The 20,802-nt window shown below is 36.6% G+C and overlaps 1 protein-coding gene across 18 annotated transcripts in view; it reads left to right on the forward strand.

Annotated features, from left to right (window-relative positions):
- The window catches only part of ncor1 (nuclear receptor corepressor 1), a 126,068-nt gene that overhangs the window by 21,459 nt on the left and 83,807 nt on the right, over window positions 1-20,802 (forward strand). For all 18 annotated transcript variants that reach the window (XM_084414955.1, XM_084414958.1, XM_084414971.1 and 15 more), the window contains exons 3-8: window positions 12,341-12,432; window positions 13,040-13,241; window positions 13,425-13,604; window positions 15,039-15,152; window positions 16,385-16,441; window positions 16,539-16,591. In XM_084414955.1, coding sequence (XP_084271081.1) covers window positions 12,341-12,432; window positions 13,040-13,241; window positions 13,425-13,604; window positions 15,039-15,152; window positions 16,385-16,441; window positions 16,539-16,591 — 698 coding nt within the window. The remainder of the gene's footprint in view (window positions 1-12,340; window positions 12,433-13,039; window positions 13,242-13,424; window positions 13,605-15,038; window positions 15,153-16,384; window positions 16,442-16,538; window positions 16,592-20,802) is intronic.

The raw sequence follows: 20,802 nt of genomic DNA on the forward strand, positions 1-20,802 counted from the left end.
GTGGGCCTAAATGAATTCACGTAGTGTAACAGCGCAGCGCTTCTGGGTTGTACGTCACCACGTAGGCTCGCTATTGGCCGACGCTGGTCGTGTGTGATGCTTGTGACGTACAAAAAGTATTCTTGTCGCTTGATAAACTTGTGGTTGAGCCACTGTAGTCACTCTGCAAACATGTGAAAAAATAAGCCTATCAGATTTCGCTCCCCTTCTGACTTAGGAAGGGGATCGTATTATAATATTATGTCAGGGTATGTTTACACAACAACGATGTTCTAAAAACAGAAACGTTTTTTCTTTGTACAGATGACAACGTTATCAAAACGATCCCTGTTCACACTGATCTGTGAAAACAACTAATAACGCTGTATTATGCATGCCAGACAAGTAGTTGGCAATGTCACTTTGTAAAGGAGACTACGCGCCAAACTTTCCAAACTGTAAATGGTTAGTTCATCCAAGAATTTTAATTCTACATTTACTCACTCTTATGTTGTTTTTGCGTGTCACGCAAGCGTTTGAACTTACTTGTTCACTGCAGTATGCGCATCGTTGTAAATCTGTTCATCATATAAAGCCATCGTGTCTCTTCAGAAGACTTGGATTTGGATTAGACTACTCTATTGATTATTTTTAGTTTTACGATGCTTTCATGAAATTTTTTGGATCTTTTAAGTTTTAAAGAAATGTACTTTAACCTGTTAACCGTTGCCAGTGCGCCCGCGCACTGAAGCGTTATTTATTTATTTAATTCAAAATTACTATCAGATTTAATGTTATACCTTGACAAACTATACATAATTAAAAAGATATAATACTCAAGTTTCAGTATTTGACCACTATTGTATTCTGAGAAACTCGTAGTGACAGTTATGTCTTAATTTGTGTCAGGAGTTATGAAATGAAAAAATGAGTCGATACCTTTAATATGAATTATCCGCGTCAGCCGCTTTCATTCATAAAAAACTCCGTGCTGTCGTCATGACAGCGATACACAAAACAACGTCCTTCAGGGCTTTAGCTCAAAACTGTGCAGATTTGGAGAAATATTGATAGATTCTCATAGATTTACATCATATTTCTATAGACAGGAATAATATTTATTGAATTTATACCCAAATGCGTCGATGTAATCTTTATGAGCATTTGGTATTCCGATACTGTGTTTTTTAATTCATACCAATAGCCTGAGGGCGCTACATGCACAATAATAGTCCATATATAGAACATGAAGAAGAGCCATGATCATGTGACATTCCAGGACGTCACTGATACCTGACTGATACACACAAAGCTACAGAGATCGCGCTGTAACATGCAGATACAGATGTTTTGAAGACAATAAACATGATTGCACTGATATTTGAGTTACCTGTGTTTTTCAAGCCATGCCAGGTATTTTCATAATAATAGATTATATTTATAATGTAATGCTAATCTATATAGACTATCATTGTGCAGAACACTATCCAATAGTATATTTTCTGTCTGATTTTTTTATCTGAAGCCAAATTAGATCACAGAAGATTATTTAAAATACTCAACGTGCGTTAAAAAGTAAGTTTAGAGCACAAACATGGTTTTAATCTCATAAATTGTCGTGTATTGATGGTGTGCTAAGCTAACATGCTAGCTAGCCCTAGGTGCACCTGCTACCTAGAAGTTATACTTTTATTATTTTTTGAATGCTACCTGAAATGTGTCTTTATTCAAGAAATGCATTTGATACAGTTTAAAATGTGTGGTAAACTTTGAGAAAAGAAATTAGGGACTGAAACCCTATGAATAGCCTGTGAATAGCCAGTCGTTAGTAGCTATAATGCAGACAAAAGAAATGCATATTTCGAGCCATAACCAGGCTGGAGAAGTGTGAATGTGTGCAGGGGGAGACTCAGACTGAATGGGGATCGTTTGCACCACAAAACAATAGAGACAATATACTGGATAGATGGTTAGAAGATGACAATAAACATCAGTAGCATTTTAGCGTCAAATCAAAATAAAGTCATTTGACATGGTCTTGAAAAACATTTAACCAAATACAGAGTTTTGGACTTATTATCTTCAGATTTTAAACATAGAATGTTTAGACATATGGCTTTAGCTGTAGTGCATTTCTAGATTGCTCCAGTGCCAACTTCAATTTTATTTTCATGAGGATGTTTCATAAAAATTCATTTCTAATAATTTTACAAAACTTTGAAGCTATTTATAACAATTTTTGTCATTATGACAATAATTAATTCTACATTTACAATAAACTGCCAGGTGTCAGCTTTCAAATGAGATCATACTTGTGCTTTTAATGCAAAGGGTTCATGAACTGTATCTGTTTCAGTTTGGGTGTGTCATTTCTGGGGATTTTTCAAAAGTGGGGTTGCAGCTTAACAGGTTAAATGGAGGCTTTCATAAATATCTTAATTTGTGTTTGGAAGTTGAATGAAAATCTTATAGGTTTGAAACAACATGACAGAATTTACATTTTTGGGTGAATTATACTTTATAGAGCTGCACGAATCTGGAAAAATTGAGAATCACGATTTTCTCGTTTCATTTACATTTATTCATTTAGCAGACGCTTTTATGCAAAGCGACTTACAAATGAGAACAATAGAAGCAGTTAAACTAACAATAGGACAACAATATGCAACTGCTATGGCCCTTCCCAGTTTAATCTAGCGCAGTATATGTACTTTTTTATATATATAGATATAGATATATAGATATAGAATAGAATAAAAGAGAAAGTGTTGGTATTAATGGATCAAGTGTTGCCGAAAAAGATGCGTCTTCAGCCGTTTCTTGAAAATGGCTATGGACTCGGCAGCTCGAGTTGAGTTGGGCAGATCGTTCCACCAGCAGGGAACAGTCAAGGTAAAGGTCCGAGAAAGAGATTTTGTGCCTCTTTGAGATGACACCACAAGACAAGATTCTCCCATGATTCTGAACCGACAAGAGACAACTAAACAAAATAACGTAATTTACTAGAGGTTCTGACAAAATGTTAGACTGGGTAAACACAGCCTGATCTGCCGACGATTTGATTTGATTTGATTCAGCTCAGGCTGGAAACCTGTACATTTTTCTATCCTGCCTCTGTTACAAATCTGTGGGGACCAATCACAAACTGGCTTATCCACCTGGCGCGCTATTGGCGACGGCAAGCAGCTTTTTGTTTACATTCAACATGGCAGCCACCGAAGCGCAGCTGGAGTTTTTTGCGTCGCTCTGCAAAGTACGTCACCCGGATCGGATCGTTGGTCTGATTGGTTGAAGGACTATCCAATTGTGTACCGAGTCATTTGATCTATGCCTGTTGATCACGCCTCTTGTGCAGTAGAAAATACAGAGCGGACTCCCCAGACTAATGTTCAATCTTAAAAGATTGAGCTTGGTCTGGTGATAGCCAGACTAACAAATTGTTAATTGCTGCAGTCTATAAAAATGTTTAATTAATTTGAATGAACTCTTTTTTAAATATGTTTGAATGAATGATTCAGTGACTCAAACATAAATACTTGATTTGTTTCATTGCTGGATGAATCAGTTTTTATTTTATTTTATGAATCTCTTGATGAATGATTCAATTACATAGCCTACATTTTTAAGTCACTTGTTTCCAACTGGTGGCGTAATGAAATAATTGATACAATCGTTATTTGAAGCGCCAAGTTACTTTCAAAAGGATTTGCTCTATTTTGATCGCTTTCGTAGACATCATCAGTGTTTATATCAAAGCTGTAAACTTTTATTTCAGTACTTCTGAGATAATCTGAAAATTTGTGACACAAAAATAACGATTCTGTGTGGTTGAAAAGATATTGTTTCATACCTATTCATTAACTCTGGCTCTCTGGGTCTGCAGCAGATTTGAATGTTCCGCTGTGATTTTGTCAAAGGTTATTAGAGGAGAATTGTGGTATTTTCAGAATTAAGATCGTGGGGGTGTATGAATCGAGGTTGCTATCTTTTAGTGATTAATCGTGCAGCTCTAATACCTTATTAATACAGTAAGCTGAGTCTTGGATAAAACTAACTCTATATCGCGGATCATATCGTTTCCATCAACGATACATATCGTCACATTTTTATATTTCGATATAACGATGTATCTTTACACCCCTATTTTTGACTGCAAATCGCTTGTAAGCTTAGTTTCTCTCTTCCCCAACAATCCCCCTCTGTCTCTGATGAAAGGAGGCCAGAAATGGCTGGGCCTCAACGTTACAAATCAATTTGGGTATCACTGTAGTACATTCCTCAGAGCTAAAGAAGCAGAAATAAACAGACCCCAGCTGTTCTCTCTCCTTTTTGGCGCTTTTTCTCTTTTTTATTCACATTACTCAATTATTTACACATTTCTTGTTTGCAGACATGGACATGACCATGTTTGTTCTGAGGTTGTTAGCAGTTTAGAATAGGGATGTGTGAGACTAGCTGACGAGTCAATTAAACGATACTGCTGCTGCTAGTCAACTTGGAAACACTAATCATTTACAAAAAATTTTTTTAATGTTTTGCTTTATTTTTTTTTGACAGGCTAATTTACCGTCAAGTTAATGTTACATTTTTAAATTAATAAATAATTTTGAAAAGTGTACATCTGCAGCGGAAAACAAAATCATTGAATTTTACCTCAGGTTTTGCATGCGTTGGTTCTCTGTGGTACTCGTGACAGTTCAGAGAAATGTTCACTTGGAAGATGAGCAAGGTGAGGGAGTATTTTGACAGCCTACGCAAAACTTACATTTTCTTCTATGTCATGTCAAACTAGTATATAACTATTTAACTTACTGGTTATGAGGGACAATACGGTATGCAATTTTATATCGGTTTAAAGGAGAAACATTATGAATGGAACTTACTTGAAACTTGAACAGTTTCTATATCAACATCCTAATGAAAAGAAGGTGCTTAAATAATATATAGTTGACAGTAAATGTCAGGCTTTTTTTGCCGCCCGTCATGTAAACAGATACTTTTCATACTATTTTTCATACTTTTAATGTTTTTTGAAGTCTCTTTATAATAGGCTATTGGGTTTGAACTTCTTGGTCCTGTGATTCCTTTTGACTCAGTTGATTTGAATAAATATGTCTACAGTGGCTAACGTTGCTTAAGTGAACACTCATGTTTAATATACAATAATCATAATGCAAGGCAAGCACGGGGGCGGGGGTTAGACTAGTCGACTAGTCAGTTGCAAAGTTTCTGTTGCCATAATAAAACTCTAATGAAATTAGTTGTCGCGCATATCCCTAGTTTAGAAGCATCTCTTGCAGTTGCACAGATGGTCACAAAGTGTGAGTGGTTTCTAGAGGAAATCTGATGTCTATCTATTTCAGTGAGGTGACCTCATACCAGAAGATCTTGCAGTAATCCTGCTGTACCACAGCCAATTCAGACAACACAACTGTGATTGTGTTGTCACCTTTTAGCCATTTAAAACTTTCTGATCATTATTCATTTTATAACATTAAATGTTTTTCATTTATTCTGACAAGATCCTACTGAAAGCTCTCTGAAACTGAGAGATTTAAAAAAAATACAAAAATGCTAAGAAATGAGTCTGATCAGTGTACGCTTGACATGAGCAAAGCCAGTCAGGGCTTCCATAAAACCAACTAGTCGTAGTGAGAGAGCCTATGACTGGTCCGTTTTGTCTGTAGATTTGCACTGAATAATTTTGATGTATGAGCACTATAACACTTATTGCCACATTGATGGAAATAATTTTTTAACTTGATGTTGTTAAAGTATGTCTTTTGCACTGATTTTTAGGGATGCACGATATTGCATTTTGGCCGATATTCGATATGCCGATATTTTCAAACTAATTTTGTCCGATGCCTATATATGTATATGTGTATATATATATATATATATATATATATATATATATATATATATATATATATATATATTATAAGGGATGCTCATTTCGATTAATTTTCCCGACCGACAACCGGCACTCTTTAATCGATTATTAACCGTTAACTGATAAGATTCAAAATAAAAATGACGCGTATCTGTGACCCTTTAAAAAAATAGTTTTTTTTTTTAAAGGGTTTATTTTAACGTGCAAAGTGCAAACAGCAGCATACAGAACAGATCAACAACAGAACCTGGATTCAGTTTAAATTTTCACGCACCTGCAGCATTTCTGACAGTGAGAGAAAAACAGAACAAAATAATACAAATAAAAAACAAAATAGGCCTACACTAAATATATTTTTTAAACTTAAATAATTAACAAATTAAGATGACAAAAAGAAAACACTGAATCCGTTTGAACAAAGCTTTCAAAAACCGGATTTTTTTTTTTCCTTTAGACTAAGATTTTTCGTTAAATAAAAATAGCAGCCCTACCTCAACACCTTGTCTAATTTTTATTTAAAAAAAGCAACATATCAATCAACGTGATGTGGGGTCAGTCTGGAGCGCAGCCTGTTGACAGTCAAACGCGAAGTGTATATTCGCATCGCGTTATTTACTCGCTCTAGATTACTCGCGGGATGTTTTTCTTGTTTTTCGCGTCACTCGCGAATAAAAATATACCGCGCAAAGGAGTGTGTCATCATCATCAACAACAACACAATTTCTTTCTGCCATAATTTTTCCGTCATGTCTGAAATAAATGATATTGCTGCTCTGTACTTGTTGTGGAAGTCCCAAATACGGAGGAAAGCCAAACGCCGACGTTTCTGGGTTCACATCACCATCCAGAGGCGCACTCAACTCACTGAATTTCACCTCTTCACGCAAATGGGACGGATCGATGTCCCGGGAATACACAGGTAACGTCTCGTTAGAGACGTGTGTGGTTGCGCGTGTCTACGCGCTCCATGAGTTCATAAATATAAGCTATATAGTATTTTATTTTTAAACCATGCAGCAAACTAAAAAAAAAAGAAGCTTAAAAAAAAACGTTTTAAACCGTTTAACTGATAGTATTAATCGGTCAAAATATTTACTTTCGGTTAACGGTTAAACGGTCAATATGAGCATCCCTAATATATATGTATATATATATATATGTATATATATATGTATATATATATATATATATATATATATGTATATATATATATATATATATATATATATGTGTATATATATATATATATATATATATATATATATATATATGTATGTATATATATATATATATATATATATATATATATATACACACACACACACACACACACATTTTCCCCCTGATATATTTACACTTTAATTTTACTGAAGAGAAATCCAAGTCTCTCTCCTGTACTACCTTTACCGTATTACACTCATGTGTTGTAGATAAGGCAATACACAAGACAAACAAAACAACATTTGATTCTACCATAAATGTATAATTTTACAAATGTAGACAGACATTCACCCCTGAAAAATAGGCAAATTATTTCACTTGGAGAATAAATGATATGCCAGTGCCACATTTCATTTTTAAAGGGACTATGTGTAGCTTTTTAGGTATTTTATTATCTAAAATCAATATTTTTATTAATAAATATGCCCTCAATGGTGTACAAATACCTATGCCAGTGATCAGACTAATCCTCGTAAACGAAGAATTTATTATCTTTATATACATGGGACGGGTAGGTCCACGGAGGCTTCCATGTAGTTCCGCCATCTTGAAAAACTATAATAGCAGAGAGGGACAAAAAGTGCGAGGCCAACGCGTTTCCACAACACGTTTTCGTTCAGAACCAGTGTCACGTGACTGAAGCCAGCAGAAGCGGAGGAGCAGAGCAGTGAGAGGCGCTTGTCACTGCCCCGGCAAGTTTAAAAGGATGCACTGCACGGTTATTTATACACCATTCATTCATACATATGCTGAGTCACAGGATGAGGAGTCCTCGTCGTCGAAAAAGTCCAAAATAGACCGTAAAAGGAAACGTGACCGGAGATTACAAAAACAAGGGTTAATGTTGGGATAGCTAATGCAGGAGAAAGCTTTCAAAAGATACCATGAAGTTGCCTGCTTTCTTCTCGACAGGTAAGTCAATGTTACGGTCTTAATTACAAGCTTTTTTTTCATTCATGTAACATGTAAGGGTGGCGCTGCCAATAAAGCAACTAAAAGCTGTCACAACGAACCGCAAAAGTAATGATTATGAATATGTCAAATATAGTAAGGAGACATTTTAATTGTTTATTAATAAACAAGTGTTTTCTGTGTCGGCTGCAAAGATGAAGTTGACGATGACTCGCGATCTTCGCAGTAGTGAACGCGCCGGAGAGAAATGCACATTTCGGATTACATAGTTTTCTTTCGTTTTGAATTGTTCTGTTTAAAAATATGATTTCAAGCGTTCTGTAGATAATATATATATTTCTCAGGTCTGTGAGGCAAGTAGGCTATGCTGAGTTTCGTTTCATTTATGAGACTAGCTCCAGTTCAATCGCGGGCGCCTCCGTGTCGTGATATCTATTATCTATTATCTGCTTTACTTATTATTTATTAAATCCAGGCAATTGGTTGATGAAACATTGATTAAAATTAAGATACAATTAATACAAAACGAAATTCACTTAGGAAGGCTTTGTGCTTTCTGCTTTCTGTTTGAGGCCTCTGTGGAAGTTTTAAAGCTGTCTCTTTTAGTGCCGCTTTCAGAGCGCTCACGTCCGTAACCGAGAACTGTCACTGTTTTTCCTCATAAATGCGAACACGAAAAATAAAATAAAATGAATATTTTATGCTCTGTGGAGAGCATAGTAGCTTGGAGAGTTTACATTAGTAAGCTACAGGACATCGTCTTTCAAAACATGACCTGCACGAAAGAGAGAAAAAATTACTGCGTCATTGTACCCAGCACTTCTGAAAATGCACTTGTGAATGCGTCTCTGTCCCCAGCCCATTTCAAACCAAACTGACGCCCATGCTCGAAATGCCTCCACATGTTAAGTTGCTGGCCCTCATGCACGGTCGTCATGTGCACATAGGAAACACGCCACCCTATCGGCAAGGCTCATCGGCAGAAATGATCATATCGGCCGATGCCGATGATGGTCATTTAAAGCTTTTATCGGCCGATACCGATGTTGTGCCGATATCATCGTGCATCCCTATTGATTTTGCACACTTCTTTTTAACTGAACTTAAGTCAGAGTGTAAACCATCTGCAAGACATGGCTCACACATGCAGGGTGGCCGCGGGTCCTTAAAAAGTCTTAAAATGTCTTAAATAAAGTTTTCCTAATAAAAGGCCTTAAAAAGTATTAAAATGTCTTAAATTCAGATTCGATAGGTCTTAAATATTTCTGGTCACGTTACCGCTAAAATTTCTCCAGTCTGACGGACCTAATGTCCGTCAAATAACCAGTGAAGCATCGAATCGCGAGAATGATTCAGATTTTATTACATAAACAGCTATTGATAATGATAATGTAGGCTTTTTCTGGTAACGCTCTTTCGTTATTTCAAATGTAGGCGCGTTGCGCGTGGCAAGCGCGCTCATAATGTAAAGAGACGCCGGCGCGATCACAACATTGCCCAACATCAAATGGCAAACGTAAAATGCAAGCGGAACGAAACTGCTCGTTATTGTGTGGTTGAAGGACCGTTTATCAGTTTGGACCAGTGCAGCGCGAGCCGATCGTGATCATGCGACACTACTACACAGCGCTAATAAGAGATGCAGTAAAGAAAGCATTTGAATTCGCCACAGAACTGACAGAAGTAATAACATCGCTGCGAGATCTAGTGAGAAGCATTCATATTTCTCCGTTATTAACGGATCAAACAGCGCTGACGTGGAAACCTGGAAGAAACGTTGTGCCATGAATGAACTATCCAGTGTCCACAGATCAGCAACATTCACCATGGATTTACTGTAGAAACACTACTAACTGCAACCATAGAAGTTTGGCAGGAATAGTAGGCTATAATGCCTTCAAGTAACATTACGTCGGTTTTATTTTGACATTATGAATACAATTGCTGCCCTCAAATGTTAATCTGAACTAAAATAAACCTTTGTTTATAACTACTAGCCTACAATATGACATTTCATTTTTTCCAAGGAGCTGTTTTGTTTTATATGCTCCTAAGAAGAGTCAATTATAGCTCTAGAATTGCTCAAAGTAAAAAAAATATCATACTTTATTATGTTAGTTTTAATATAAAAAAGAATAAAAAATTTAAATCAAGGAAATTTCTCTGGCATTTATTTCTTTATGCTGTATCAAAAACGTACCGTACCAAACCGAACCATGACACAAGTGTATCGTATCGAACTGAACCGTGAATTTTGTGAACCGTTACACCCCTAATATATACGCATGTAATATAATGTGTATTTCCATCACAGGTTTGGTCTTAAATTTCATTCAAAGTGGCATTAAAAAGGTCTTAAAAAGTCTTAAATTTAACTTGTTCATATCTGTAGACACCCTGCACATGGCAGCTTCGGTTGCTGAGCTGCTCTCAGTCCTGCTCTGCTGGTGTCTGTGGTTTTCTAATGGTATGATGAATAGGGTTGGGTATTGTTTGAATTTGAGCAATTCTGCATGTCTTATCGAATCCACGGTTCTTGGAAATTGGTTCTAAAATGGCCACCAGCCCTAATGATGAATTGAGAGTGATTATGATCATCTCATCTGTAAAAGGTGCAATAAGTGATCTGGGAAATGCGAACTTTAGCCTGCTAGCACTGAAAATATTCAACCCTTTTCAAAAAATATTCAAAACTTTACAGTATAATGAGTAACAGTACCACAATAAAGAATGTAAACAACTGTTTGCCTGCCATTCTCGCTCTGTCTGCACATTGTAGGGCTGAGGAAATATGGGCAGAACTCTTTACTGCACTGGTACTTCAGAAATACCTTTTAAAGGTATCCATGTGAATTAAACGTGGCACAATGGCCTTCATCATCACAGTATGCTAATGCCTATCCGGTGCAAGGGATTTCATCAATTTGCTGATTGAGGACTGTTGGGACACTCCAGGCACAGGATGGTTCTGTAGGGAGAGACAGTCGTTTGCACCTGAATGAAATGTCTTTACCATTTGATTCACAGGACATATGCTTTCAACTACATACTGTTTATTTACTAGTGTGTAATATGTAATATGTATATAATTCTAATATGTAACTGTCATGTTTGGTTTCATCTGACAGCTTATAAACTGAAATGAATGGTGGTGAACTTAATAGAGATATTAAAGTATCCTAATGTACAATGGTTATTGGTAACTATTGGTTAAACATGCATTGAGGAGGATATGTTAATGTTCTTCTCCCCCTCTTGATCACCACACGTTTGCCTTTGGTTTCCTGTCGGTCGGTCGGTTTCGGTGTTGGTATTCCACTCAAGTTTAACAATGCTTTGCTCAGGGTATAAGAAGGAAAGGTAACTGTTGATCTTGAAGAAAGGCTTTAACCCATTCCCGCACACCGGTGCATAACCTCATACTATGAGAAAGGCACAACAGTGCATTATTTGTTACAACTAAGTTTTCTATACAGAATGTTTTTCCATTCTACTGTCTGTATATTTAAACATGTAACTTAATAAATAACTTTGCCTGCTTTAAAGGCTTTGAGAATCTTTCCTTTTATCACTGATGATGTTGAAAGCTAAAGTGATTATAACTTTCGTTATCCCAACATTCAGGTTAAATCCTACGTTTTCCTATTAGTTCTAAGAAAGAGCTTTACCTTTAAAGAATAAGAGGTTAAAGAATAACAACTTTAATGGAGTCAGATTAATTATATTGCAGTCAGATAAATATTTGAATTATACACGTCATCCTTCAACTGCCTTTTGTTCCGATTATTGGTTCAAAATAGCAGCGTAAGCTTCCAGCCTTACACTCTGTCTGCACAGCTGACAGTACGCGAAGTACAGTACAGTTGTGTCTGTATGCGAAACGTGCTGATGACGTACGACGTCTGCATGAACAGACTGCGCAGTGGTATGCAAACACGTTCGGACCAAATGAAATAATTAAATGAAAATGTTTTGGTTCTACGCCTTTTACAGACGATATACGTTTATAAAAATACATTTAGACTGCTTAACGACATAGTGATTGCTATCAGGATATGAGGAGACTTTCAACAACAAAAAATTCTGTAGAGAATCACCTATTGCACCTTTAAGTGCGTGTTTTATAATGGCATGTTTTACTAGAACATAAAACACCGGAGATTAAGTGGAGTGTTCTGGTGTGTCTCTTTATCCCTTTAGTTCTGTCTCACTATCGTCTCTCACTCTTTGTCTTTCTGCCCACATGTCTTTAAGGCTTCTCTGAGCCCTCATCAGTGAGTTTTTGTTTTGCCCAGTTTTTCCTATCTGATGTGTGTGTCTGTGTTTGTTAAGGAGTTCACGGTTCCCGACTACCGTTCCCCCCTGCAGGACCAGCAGCGCCGCAGACCTTCATTACTGTCTGAATTCCACCCTGGGACTGAGAGGTGATACAACCCCCACCACACATGATTTCCTTCTGAATATTTTGCTTGGAAACAACTTTGAAATGTTTTATGTTATGCAGGGCTGACAGCATTATCACATTTCAGCTGTTGATTAATTGTCATAACATTATTGGCATTTAACTATTTAGTTGAATATTTATGTCACTCATTTATTCTCATTGACAAATGTATAATTTCCTTTCCTAGCTTTTAATAAATATTGCACAGGGTAGAATGACATTAATGTAATATTTTACATTTTGTATAAAATTGAGCATTAGTAATAAGAATATACTATAGCAGGCTATTATTGTCCTAATTTCTTCTGTTAAACCCTCAAGCCTTTTGAGATTCTGTGTGTAGCTGAAAGTTTTGTTTGTTTGATATGCTCCTAATTCAAAAACTCTTAGTTTTTGATGAAAAACTTTTTGATGTTGAAATATGTTCGGAATATAAATTGCAAAATGTTGCGATTCTCAATTAATTGTGATCTAGCTAATATTATGGAAATTTAACAGTTGTGTGGTGTTTTCAGTAATTTTGTTTGGTGCTGAGGTTTTTGAAGCATAATAATTTTAATTAGAAGCATCTATCTTGTCTCTTGCAGGCCGCCGGAGCGCAGACATGGTTATGAGCATCAGTTTCATACCCTCTCAGCTCAGCAGGATCAGGAAACTCTTGAGGCCAAGCGTCCCCGCATCGAGAACGTATCTGAAACGCACTTTACAAGAGCTCAGCCCTCCGGCATCTTACTGGCCCCTTCACACGCCACACAGGACACCATCAGGACCACTGGAGAGGTCAAGAAGGTGATTAATGTACATGCATATCAGAAGGATACCAGTGTGAGATTTAAACATTTCCCTATTCCATAAAACAAACAGGTTTCAGTTTTTATTTAATTTCTAGCTGCACTATTGTGCCAGATTGGCTGTTATGATTGTTTGAAGGCTTGCACTTATTCTTTTTTTCCCTTTTGTTTTATGTGACAGGAATCCCAGTTTAGTGTGAAGGTGGAGACCTCATCCCCAGGTGGAGTTCCACAGGTGGGTGAGGATGCGGACACATCGCCCTCCAAACTCTCCAAAGAGGAGTTGATTCAGAGCATGGACCGTGTTGACCGTGAGATTGCCAAGGTCGAGCAGCAGATTTTCAAACTGAAAAAGAAACAGGTGTGTAGCCTCACTAAACACAGATGAGAGAGAGACTGAAATGATGCTACAGCTCAATAACTATTTGCTTTCAACTCTTAAGCTATTGTTCATTTTGTAAATAAACAGCTTATGACCATTTCAAGCGCTAGTTGTGTGATGTCAAGGTTTGTTTGTTTAAATCACAATCAAAACTGCTGACTTTCTACCTGTACCTCCCAGGGTTCAGCTTCATGTTATTGGATAATTACACTGGTGCTCTCTGCTAGCAGCAGATTGGATTTTTTGTTGAGTCTTTATCCATAAGCCTTGTGGGAAATGTTGCTCATCTGAGAGAGGCTTGTCACAACTCCCTTGTCTGTGCCTACTATTCTTGCTTTTTGATGGCGATGCCAAATCCTTAAGGATTGCATCATGATAATCCCAGAAGCAGCAAGTGTACCTATGCATTCCTCAAGTCTGATTGTAGAGATACTAGCATGCTGGTTGAAGGTACTTTCCCTTCTTTTCTGGCATGATTAAGAAAACAATAACACAGAGAAAAACCATAAATCAGTTATCTTGCTTTGTATAGTCATGTTCTCATTAAGACTGGAAGTCAAAGTCTCATTTTGACTAAAATAACAAATGTTGTCTTTATTTTTCCACCTGTTTTTTCTTTTTCTTGCTCATCAACCGCTTGATCTTCAATTTGTTTTGTTTGTTCACTCATGTTTAGGAGATGAAATAAGTTTCACTTCAGCAGCAAATTTAATTATGCAAAAAAGTTTCAGAAGATAAGTCACAGGGGAAATATGTTGAGGATGTGTATGAATGCAATATTACACTTCTGCACATCTTTGAGAAAGTTTTGTCTGTTGTTGGCATGCATCCCTCTGATTAGTGGTGCTTGCTGAGGCAAGTATCACTACTATTATTATTATTATTATTATTATTATTGTGCATACTTAGGTATTTAACTTTGCAGTGTAACTCGCCCCACACCATTTGTTCTACAGAGATAAATTATGCTTCAATTTGTGTGCTAAAACAGAGGTTTGTTGTTACTTTTTCGGTTACACTTTAGATTAGGGTCCAATTCTCACTATTAACTACGACTTCTGTCTCAATAAACTCCTAATTACTGCTTATTAATAGGTAGTAAGGTAGTTGGCCGGATTAAGGGATGTAGAATATAGTCATGCAGAATAAGGTATTAATATGGGCTTTATAAGTACTAAGAAACAGCCAATATCCTATTAATATGCATGCTAATAAGCAACTAGTTAATAGTGATAATTGGACTCAATTCTGGAAAAGTACTTTTCTAAGCAATAACTTGCATTAAAGAAGTTGAGCCATGGAACAGAGACCTTTTAGACATTATTTATATATATATATATATATATACACACACATATATACTTGTTTTAGGCTTCAGTGTTAAGATATATTGTCGTGTTTGTTGTCTCTTAGCAACAACTGGAGGATGAGGCAGCAAAGCCAGTAGAGCCAGAAAAGCCAGTGACGCCGCCCCCTGTGGAGCACAAACATCGCAGCATCGTCCAGATCATTTATGATGAGAACCGGGTATGAACACATTTATACATGATGTCTTTCTCCCGCTCTCTCTCTCTCACACACACAAAGAAACCTAGCAGATTGTGCTCTTTACAGATCATGTGTTTGTGTTGTTAGAGTGTACTTAAATAGACACATACTTTCGCACAGGTCTTTTTTTAAATTTTGTAAATTTTGTTTTCAGTGTAATGTGTATAATCTAAGAGCATATGACTCTAAATAAAACACAAAGTATGAACAGTGAAGGTCTTGCATAATCTTCATAAAAACTTGAATATGGTTGATATACTGAAAGGTTTTTGTGTTTCTGCCTGTTTATTGACGTCTGATCTGCCAAGACCTGTGGCCGGTTGCATAAAACTGCTTAGACTAACCTTAGTTAGCCATCGAATTTTTTTTCTTCAAGATAATTTTTTTAAAGTCAGTTACATAAAAAGGTAGATGGGGCTAATCAGTCTTTTTGGAATCAAATTAGTCAGACTTGGTCAGACTAGTTCTTAAGGCACAGTCCTTACTTAGCGGCTATGTTTATGCTACTGGCCATAGTGATGTCTCGTTATTGTAATTTCCCTTTGTTTATTATTTGATCCCTTTAAAATTCAAATTGTCTATGTCTGCATTTGCACTGCATTGGACACCTACATTTAGCGATTATGTGCACGTGGCGGTTCTTGATTGCCTGTTTTGGATGGAAAGGTAGCTTAGCACAGTAACTGATCTGGAACAGATGATTTGAGACTTGGAGGTAAAGATGGTGAGAGAGAGAGAAGTACAGATGAAGGAAGTGAGGCAAAACTACTGCACTCCATCTGGTCTTGGAACATCTCTGAACTTTCTGATTCCATGAACTTTCAATTTCACACACGGACAACACATGCACTTAGTAGATGCTTGCAACTGTTACAAAAACAGATTGTAGATTTGGGTGTAATGAATTGTGGAATTGTGTAATAGAGGCGTTTCCCAGACAGAACATTGGAGCTCAAGAAATGGTGATTTTTGACATGTTTATTTTTACTCCCTTTCACCCTGGAAGAGAAACGAGTGATCAGTTATTTGTGTGCTTGTTTCTGCTGTTGAAACGTGCACAGTTTCACACATTCTGTCTCTATCAAAGCTGGCAGTCAACAAATGAGAGCACAGTTTTTTCGTTTAGTGTGGTGAGTCAGCAGGCAGACTATCTAACCACAGGGACATACGTCTGTCTCTTTTACCAACATTCTCTCTCTGTTGTGTCACAGAAAAAGGCTGAAGAAGCCCATAAGATACTGGAAGGGTTGGGGCCTAAAGTGGAGCTGGTGAGTACTTTGTGAAATTAATGCAATTTTTCTGATGCAATAGATTGCGCGTGTGTGTTCATCTTGCTAATCTGCATCATTTCCTGTCTCTCCACAGCCTCTGTACAACCAGCCCTCTGATACTAAAGTCTACCATGACAACATTAAGACGTGAGTATCCGCTCTTTGTTAGCTTAGGGCACTTAGTGCAGTAGGACCAAAAATTATTCCGGTTTCACTGTATTAATTTTTTTTTTCAAGCATGACTGGGTGTTAACCACATTTTCTACTGGTTGAGAGGAAATACTACAATAGATTGACTTAGAATGCCCTATTTTATGAGTGAATATTGTAGAAAAAAAATCCACACTAGTATTAATACAGGTTTGCAAGGTTGTTTACAAAGAGGTGCCAGCAGGAGGTGCTTTAGGAGTGGAAGAAATAGCGGTTTCCCCGGTAACGGCTGTACACAAAGCAGCGCAGCACTCATAAATGCTGCTTTATCAGGAAACATAAAGAAAGATTCAATTGAAATAACATCGAAACTTTCCTAAAGGCCGTCAGTTCACTTCAGATACATTCATATAAAAACACCCGCGCCGCGTTTTGATTTTGAAACGTGCAGTGCTCACTGCTCATGTTTATTCAACGTGGTCAATGCCGACTGCAAATAGATGTTCCAAAAGGCTGTGTTGATATTGTGAACCAATGTATGGGAAACACTGTAATTTAATTTGACAGCTGTCAATTATAGTTTAACCTATCCATCTTCACCATCATGATTAGTAACACATACAGTGGTGCCCTCACCACAGTGCAACAGTGAAAAGGGACCCCTCTCAAACAGTGTCGCACCCCGTTCCGATCGTTGTTAAAGCGACATACACCGGTATTGCGGTATATTAAAAATTAATATCATAACAAAAATAAACACTGGTATTCGGCATGAACCGCGATACCGCCCAGCACTATGTTAGCTCACAGTAAAAAAATGCTGTTGGTGACTTTGACATGACCAGTCAGATGTGTAGGAAAGGGATTGCACAGACTAGATGATGAGTTCAAATTTAGGCCTGGCTTCAGTTGTCCTTGTTTTTTTTTTTTTTTTTTCTATGGATGTGCAATATATCGGTAGTACCATGTTTGGTTTTTAGCCATTATTAGAAGTAGACGTTTTTTCATGCATTATTTGTTAAAGTAATCCTTTGCCCTTGTTTAAATTCAATCCTTAAAATCACTAATTTGATTACGCCCTTAAATGTAGTCTTTAATTTGTAATAAGTTTTTTAATCGGTTATAGGCCAAAAATTATTTATTGGCTCAGAAATCTAGTGTATACTTGTTCTGGTCGGTCACAATATTAGATGTTCGCTGTGCAAATACTAGGGATGGGATGGTATGAAAATTTCATATCACGATAATAGTGACCAAAATTATAGTGATTATCAATATTATCACGGTTTTGTTAAAACGAGATTAAAGTGTTCAAAAATAACCGATGCTTTTAACTATAAGGTAAAATAACTAAGTTTTATATTTGAAAATCAACAAACAACAAATAAAACAAGCTGCTCTATGCACTTTTTTAAGCAAGATTATATTCTGTGGCATTTCCTTCCTTATAATCACCGTCGTCAATAGCAACGCATTATAACACAGCGCACATGTATCACAACGGACGCGCTCTCTCGTTTCATTCAAATACAACTTGCCGTCTTGCGTCTCCGTTTTCGATTGTATTGAAAATGAAATCAGAGTTGATTTATTGTTTACTGAGTTTGATAATATTTTTGTGATCATGTAAGATTTAAAACATTAATCTGCCTTCCGCCATTCCTTCTCGAATAAAAACATTGCGCGCTGCGCCTGCGTCAGCCTGTTGCTGGCTGGACAGGATTTACAGTGAGTTATTAAAATCGCGATAATCAAACACGGTTTTAATGATAATTCAATTTTAAACGATAATACTAACCGTCAGTACATTTTATTGTGGTTTATAGTGAAACCGGTAATCGTCCCATCCTTAGCAAATACATGGTAAAAAAAATTCACAATAATGATATTATGTTATCTATAGACCTTATTCACAGCAGCGCCATCTTTGATTTTTAGCGGGAATGCAAGCGAGGCTGTGGGGGATAGACATACATATCTTCAGTGGGTTGTACTGCTATTTAATGTGTTTTTGAATGGTTCTGCACACGAAATACTGCAAAAATATCTTTCCAAGCAATTTCAGTAGACAAAAAACTCCAGACAGCATGAGCTGTGGAAAATTATAAGTGATCTATGAGCTTTATAGAGCTTTTTACTGAATAAATTAGTAAATAATACTATCAGTCAAATGTTTATTTAGTGCTTTTTGGCCAATAAATTACAATCAAAATAAGAGATGGATCATTTACGATATTATTATATATATATTATTAACACTATATCAGTATAATTCTTTTTTTTTTTTATATCATGGCTGTCGTCAATATATATCGTATATCGTGGCACCCCTAGTCCAGGACAGTATATGCACATCACTACCTTTGGAGTTTCCCTTGGAGTTTCAAACACAAGCCAGATTTATTTTGAGTGTCTTTTAGAGGCTGAAACAAATTATAAGTGATTGAGAGACAAGTTTTTTTTTTTTTTCAGCAAGCAGCATGAATCTTGCAGTGCATATATGTAAGCTTTCGTTTCTCATCTCAGCTGTGAATTACTTTAAGCTGGATCAGCTGTCTGTTGGCTGCTTGAGTGTGCTGAGTTGCTTGTAGGGCTGTCAAATTAAAATTCTAATTTCGAATATTCGTTGAATTTAAAATAAACCTTCACATTCGAATGCAAAAACGGGGTATTCAAATTTTAGGTGTCCGTCAGGCAACTTAATCAGTGGAGATACGCACGAGATGCGATAAGAGTCGTTGTTGCATTTTAATGTTTTTGTTAGCCTATCCAATTGAACCTGCTGTGTTGGTCATTCAAAACATTGCAGAAATAGAGAAGCTCAATGCTGAGAAGATCTTGGTTGCGTCAAAACTGTAATCAAGTCGTTCACACCAAGGTTATTATAGTTTTGCATTTTTTATTTTAATATTGTTTTTCAATTTTGCTTTAAATTTCAGTTTAGTTTTAGTTAGTTTCATTATTGGTTTTGTTAGTTTTAGTTTCGTTTTTATTTTAACACATTTCTGACCACTGGCACATCAAAACACAACAAAAAACTCATCTGACTACAGCCAACACAACCTGCTAAGAAGCTAGTGAGATTAAATAATGAACACAGTTCATTGTGTGTGTGTTCGTTCGTTCTGGTATTCCCTACATTGTGGGGAAATGTCTCCACATGGATAATAATATTATTATCAGTAAATGTTTTGTAAAAACAAGGACAATAACAGCACCTCTCAACCTGTCCACCTTCATGAAAATATGACATCTCTAACATACAGTAGTAGTACATTAAAGTTTTTTTGTGCTTGACGGAATTGTTTTGCTGTTGCACCCGCATCTTGGCGTCTCGCGCATGAAACAGCATTCTAAAAACGCTGCGCTCAAGTTAAAAGTTCAACTTCCGTCTCGTTACCTTGTGTTATTTCCCATTCCACTGCCACAGACGCACCCGTTATGAACAGCCGCTTAGGACTAGCGATGTGTTACGGTCCTTCATTGAGTGCGGTTAATCACTTCAGCTAACTTTACGCGCGTGAATATACAGACATTTTCAAAAGCCACTGGTCAGATTTTCCGCCACAATAAAGAGCTTATTAATTACGAAAACGATTATTTATTTTAGCTAATTATGTTTTTCAGTTACTGTTGTTAGTTTTTAGCTTTTTATTTATTATGAAGTTTTAATTTTATTTCAGTTTACGAAAATGTTTTTTTTTTAACCAATATTTTTAGTCTTAGTTTCAGTTTTAGTTAGCGAAAATAACCAGAATTCATTTTCAGTGCTGCTTTTCCACTGTGCGGGCATCTTTGACCGTTACACTTGCGTCTCGCACAATAGAGCCTCATGTTTAGAACGGCGTGTAAAATTAAAGGGGTGGTTGATTATGATTTCACTTTTCTAACTTTAGTTAGTGTGTAATGTTGCTGTTTGAGCATAAACAACATCTGCTAAGTTACAGTGTTCAAAGCAAAGGGAGATATTTTCTTTTAAAGAAATAGATTTTTAAGGACTACAACAAACGGCTGGTAGGGTTAGTAAGACATTCCTCCAGGGTTAGTGACATCACCAACCCTAGCATTTACATAAACCCCGCCCCCTGAACAAGATTTATAGATGATCAAGACAGAATATGCTAATCAATGACTAGAAGATTACACATAAGCTACATAAATTCATCAACTAACAATTCAGAAATGTCCTGTTGCATTCTACATGTCAC

Source organism: Rutilus rutilus, assembly GCF_951802725.1.
Source record: "Rutilus rutilus genome assembly, chromosome: 7".
Classification (NCBI taxonomy): Eukaryota; Metazoa; Chordata; class Actinopteri; order Cypriniformes; family Leuciscidae; genus Rutilus; species Rutilus rutilus.